At 51.2% G+C, this 4,514-nt stretch overlaps 1 protein-coding gene across 1 annotated transcript; it reads left to right on the forward strand.

Annotated features, from left to right (window-relative positions):
* Positions 1 to 498: 498 nt before the first annotated feature.
* Positions 499 to 1,027, forward strand: TAL1 (TAL bHLH transcription factor 1, erythroid differentiation factor; the record flags this gene model as incomplete). Its single annotated transcript, XM_009638822.2, has 1 exon — positions 499 to 1,027. A coding segment is annotated over one exon (438 nt), but the record flags the coding sequence as incomplete, so codon positions are not given.
* Positions 1,028 to 4,514: the final 3,487 nt, after the last annotated feature.

Genomic DNA, 4,514 nt, shown 5'->3' on the forward strand with positions numbered 1-4,514 from the left:
ACCACCCAGGGGCTGGTGGCAATCTTACGGTCTCTATCAGCTCCAGGTCCTGCCTACATCAGGGAAGATCTCTGGATCTCAGGGTTGTCAAAGCCTCTGCCCAAGCTTATTTCCACCTGTCCCAAGGGTATGTCCTTAAGACATTTTTTGGATAGCAAAAAACCATCTTTCAACCTAGCCTTTTAATAGGACCTTTGTTGCTGAGCCACCCTAACAACACAGCAGCCTTCTGCACACATGTCATGGCCTAAGCCTTCCTCCTTGGACAGGTAAATTTAGGCATCTCAGGAGACATCTAAAAAGACACAACTCCATTTTTCCCTTCCACTGGATTGAACAGAAATTACGGCTACCTCAGCTCATCAGCTTAGCTTCCAGTTAGCTGGAAGCTCCTGTTTCACTGCCTTGCTGATGTCACTAAAATAAATCAGTTAATTTGGGAAAGGGTGGCCTGTTCAGAAAAGGAGTAAATGACCTGTTACGCCCTGCTCCTAATTCTGTGTGGTTGCAATTGCAGGTCCTCATACAAAAGTGGTTCGTCGCATTTTTACCAATAGCCGGGAGCGGTGGAGACAGCAGAACGTCAACGGAGCCTTTGCAGAGCTTCGCAAGCTCATCCCCACCCACCCACCCGACAAAAAACTGAGCAAGAATGAGATTTTGCGCCTGGCTATGAAATACATCAACTTCCTGGCCAAGCTGCTCAATGACCAGGAGGAAGAAGGAAACCAAAGGGGCAAAGTGAACAAAGACTCTGGGATAGTCCAGGAAGACCTCCTGCAGGACATGTTGTCTCCTAACTCTAGCTGTGGAAGTTCTTTAGACGGAGCGGCAAGCCCGGACAGCTTCACGGAAGAGCACGAAACACTAGACTCGAAGCACACGCGGAGCCTGCACCACGCCATTCTCCCAGTAGAAGGCAACGCGCAGCGGTGATGACCTTCCGCATCGCTCCCGAAGCACTGGGTGGGGAGGTGAGACCCGAGTGTGCGGATGCTGGAACTTGTGCCCATGGGATTTGTGACTCTGCCTACCCACCCACCCGACAAAAAACTGAGCAAGAATGAGATTTTGCGCCTGGCTATGAAATACATCAACTTCCTGGCCAAGCTGCTCAATGACCAGGAGGAAGAAGGAAACCAAAGGGGCAAAGTGAACAAAGACTCTGGGATAGTCCAGGAAGACCTCCTGCAGGACATGTTGTCTCCTAACTCTAGCTGTGGAAGTTCTTTAGACGGAGCGGCAAGCCCGGACAGCTTCACGGAAGAGCACGAAACACTAGACTCGAAGCACACGCGGAGCCTGCACCACGCCATTCTCCCAGTAGAAGGCAACGCGCAGCGGTGATGACCTTCCGCATCGCTCCCGAAGCACTGGGTGGGGAGGTGAGACCCGAGTGTGCGGATGCTGGAACTTGTGCCCATGGGATTTGTGACTCTGCCTTTCCCCGGGGGCTCAGGTTCCCCGTCCTCCCCAGCCTGGGACGGAGCTGCGTTGGCCGAGGACAAGACCAAACCAGATGGACGTTCGGCACTTAGGTACGTGATCGTACAAAGAAGAAAAGCATTGAAGTAGTCTTCGTTGTACATACTGCTCATGATGTGACTCTGTGGAGGGGCAGGAGACGTGGCCAGCACCTCTCCAGCACTGAGAGGGTTTTCAGACTGTTTGACGTGACCATCGCTTTTTAAACGGTCGCCCGGCTGAGACGCGACGCTCCTCTTTCATGGCTGGCGGAGGCCACCGACACTTTCCAGCTCCGCATGGAGCTGGAGACTGCTGAAACCTGCCAGCGCCGCAGCATTTCTCCAGTCTGTGGCGTATACAACTGGTCTGAGCAGGAGCTGGGGCCACATGTTCCTGTTGTCCGAGAGCTTTTGACTGTATCTTTTTAAAGAGGTGAAAAAACACCCTCAGCAAAAGAACTATTAAAAGGATTAAGACTTTTTCTTTCTCTCCTTTTTTTTTTTTTTTTTTCCCCTCCCCCCCTTTTCTTCCTTTCCCTTCTACCTAACTTTGGATTGTTTGGGGTTGTTGTATTTATGACGTGGGATTACTTCTGTTTAACGCTGTCATGCAGTATCCACTGAACAAAAAGGTACATAGGTGTTTTCTGCTGCCCTCCCAGTCTGATTTTTCTGCTGGTAATGCTCAGTGGGTGAGCTCCAAGCCTGTTGCGTTCTCCTAGAGTTTTCCCAGCGGTTTCTGTAGGGCCAGAGCTTCTCTCAAGGAAGATGAATTTCAGAATTGGTAAGTGGGGGGAAAAAAAAAAAAATCACTAGTGAAGCATCCCCTTGGACTGGGGGATTTTTAAATTCAAAAAAGCAACAAAAAGGCAAAAGGAGTCGATGTTGCATCAACAGTGTGTGTGTAAATAGGGTTATAAAAGGGTTTTAATGGTATGCTTTTAATTTTTTGGTTTTATTGTGTGAAAATGGTGGTGGTTCAGCTGTGCCAGTGCCTGCAGGCTGGACTACAGTGCTGGATTTATTCCGGTGGTAGGAGGGTCCTCACCTGCCCGAGGCTGGTAGGAGGATGCAGCCTCTCCCAATCTTGGGGGGAAGCACTAAAAGCAGTGGTGGGATTAGCCTCCACTCCTGAGTGCTTGGATTGCTGCAAAGTTGATGCGGGTGACTGAGCTGATCCTCTGATCCCCACTGCCCCTCCCCAGGAGGGAGTTTGGGGAGCAGAAGGACTGGGGAGCAGGAGACTGCTGCTGCAGTGACTGGGAGCTGAGGGCTGCATCACGCCATCACCGCTGCATCAGGCCCATCTCTCCCCCACCGCCTGACTCCTGACGGAGCAATTGCCCCAAGCCCATCCTCTCCCCCCGCAGAGATGTCAAGGCACAGAAATCTCTCCCATGCTACAGTAAAAAAACCAAACAACCTCACCCACAAACATCCTTTGGAAGGGAAAAAGTCCTTTGAGCGGGGACAGCTTCACCGCACTTGTTCCTTTTCAAGGGTGCTGAGGTACAAGGAAACACAGAGGATTTGGTGGGCAGGTGTCTGCAAGCCCCTCCAGGCTTAATTCAGAGCCCTGCCATTTCCATCCCCACTTGATTTTAATGCCTCTTTGTAAATAATAGGTGGGAGGCTGGCGCATGGGTTGGCGTGTCAGGTGGAATTAGTTGCCTGGGAAGGGGTCCCAGCCCAAGCGAGGGTTTCTAGTGTAGACCCCAAATCCTCTGAAATCACAAACCTCCCCCATCTTAAATTGGGGAAAAGGAGGAAAACTCCTTCCCAGGTCCGGATCACCTGTGCACGAGGGTTTTTACTGAAGGGGGTTACCCACAGGGCTGGGCCAGGGGAGGGGTGCTGGTGGGTGATGGAGTGATGATGAGGAAGAGGTTTGGACTGCTCCCGGTGCCAGGGGTAGGAGGGGTGAGAGGTGGGCAGTGGGACCCTCTGGGAAGAGGGGGGGATGTTGTCACACAGGTAAAGCTGTTCTTCATTTTCGGCATTTGAAATAACCCCAGGGTGGGGTGGGTGGGAGTTTTATACCCTTTTTATTAAACTATTGCAAGAAAAAAATCGCCGACACTCAAAAATTCCTCATTCCCCACAAGTTTTGGTTTTTTTTTTTTAATCTTTTTGGTAGCTGAACAGTTGGGAAAATGGTACAACCTTGGTGGCACCCCCCCCAACACCCCCAACGCACACGCGCGCCTGCTCATAGCCCTCAGCAGAGCGCGCCATAGGTCTCCCGGGGTATGTACAGTTGTACTTTAATTGTGATTTGAATGGTACATTTCCTCTGCCCACCTCTCCTCCTGCCTGCTTCATCTCTTGCTGTGTGGACCATCGCCCCCCTTTTCTGTTGGAAACAGCAATTTGGGGCAGTGTCGTACCGTGTGAGTGAATTCCCACCTTATGATTTTTGGGTTTTTCAGACCCGTCTCTTTCTCTGCCACCCTCCCCTTGGATTTCTGCATTTTTTCTGCAGAAATGAAGTAACCAGACCTGGTACCCTGAGTCTCAACCCACTGTGGATGTGCTATTTAGAAAACACATTTGTTGTAATGTGTGTGTATATATAAATATATATATATAATGAATATATCAAGAATATTTCTAAATAAAGTTTTACAAAGCAGCCTCCACTTGCTGTCTGCCTCTCTCCCATCTCATCGCTCGGTTCCATCGCTACTTTGCTATTTCATTCCTGGGCATTGCGGGGTGAGGATGCCAGGATGGCCTGTCCCCAGCCATCGAAGTCATAAACAGGCAGCAAAAACCTTGCAAAAGGATCTGCTGATTTTTTTCTTGCTTGGCTCATGCCGTCCAGCCTGGGCTGGGCTTTTGCAGAGAGAGCAAGCGGGAGGAAGAGCGCACGGGGCCGGCAGGAAGGAAGACGGGCGGTGAAGCAATCCCCCTGCCGCAGGCGAGCGTTACCAGCTGCTGCCACGTTACCCCCAGCACATTATTTGCAGGCCCCCCCCAAAGGCTCTGCTAGTCTTTCCCCCTCTTTTGGGGAGGGGGGACAGTGTGGAGAGGGGGCTACTGGGGCCA

Source organism: Egretta garzetta, unplaced genomic scaffold (genome assembly GCF_000687185.1).
Source record: "Egretta garzetta isolate BGI_Z169 unplaced genomic scaffold, ASM68718v1 scaffold145, whole genome shotgun sequence".
Lineage (NCBI taxonomy): Eukaryota > Metazoa > Chordata > Aves > Pelecaniformes > Ardeidae > Egretta > Egretta garzetta.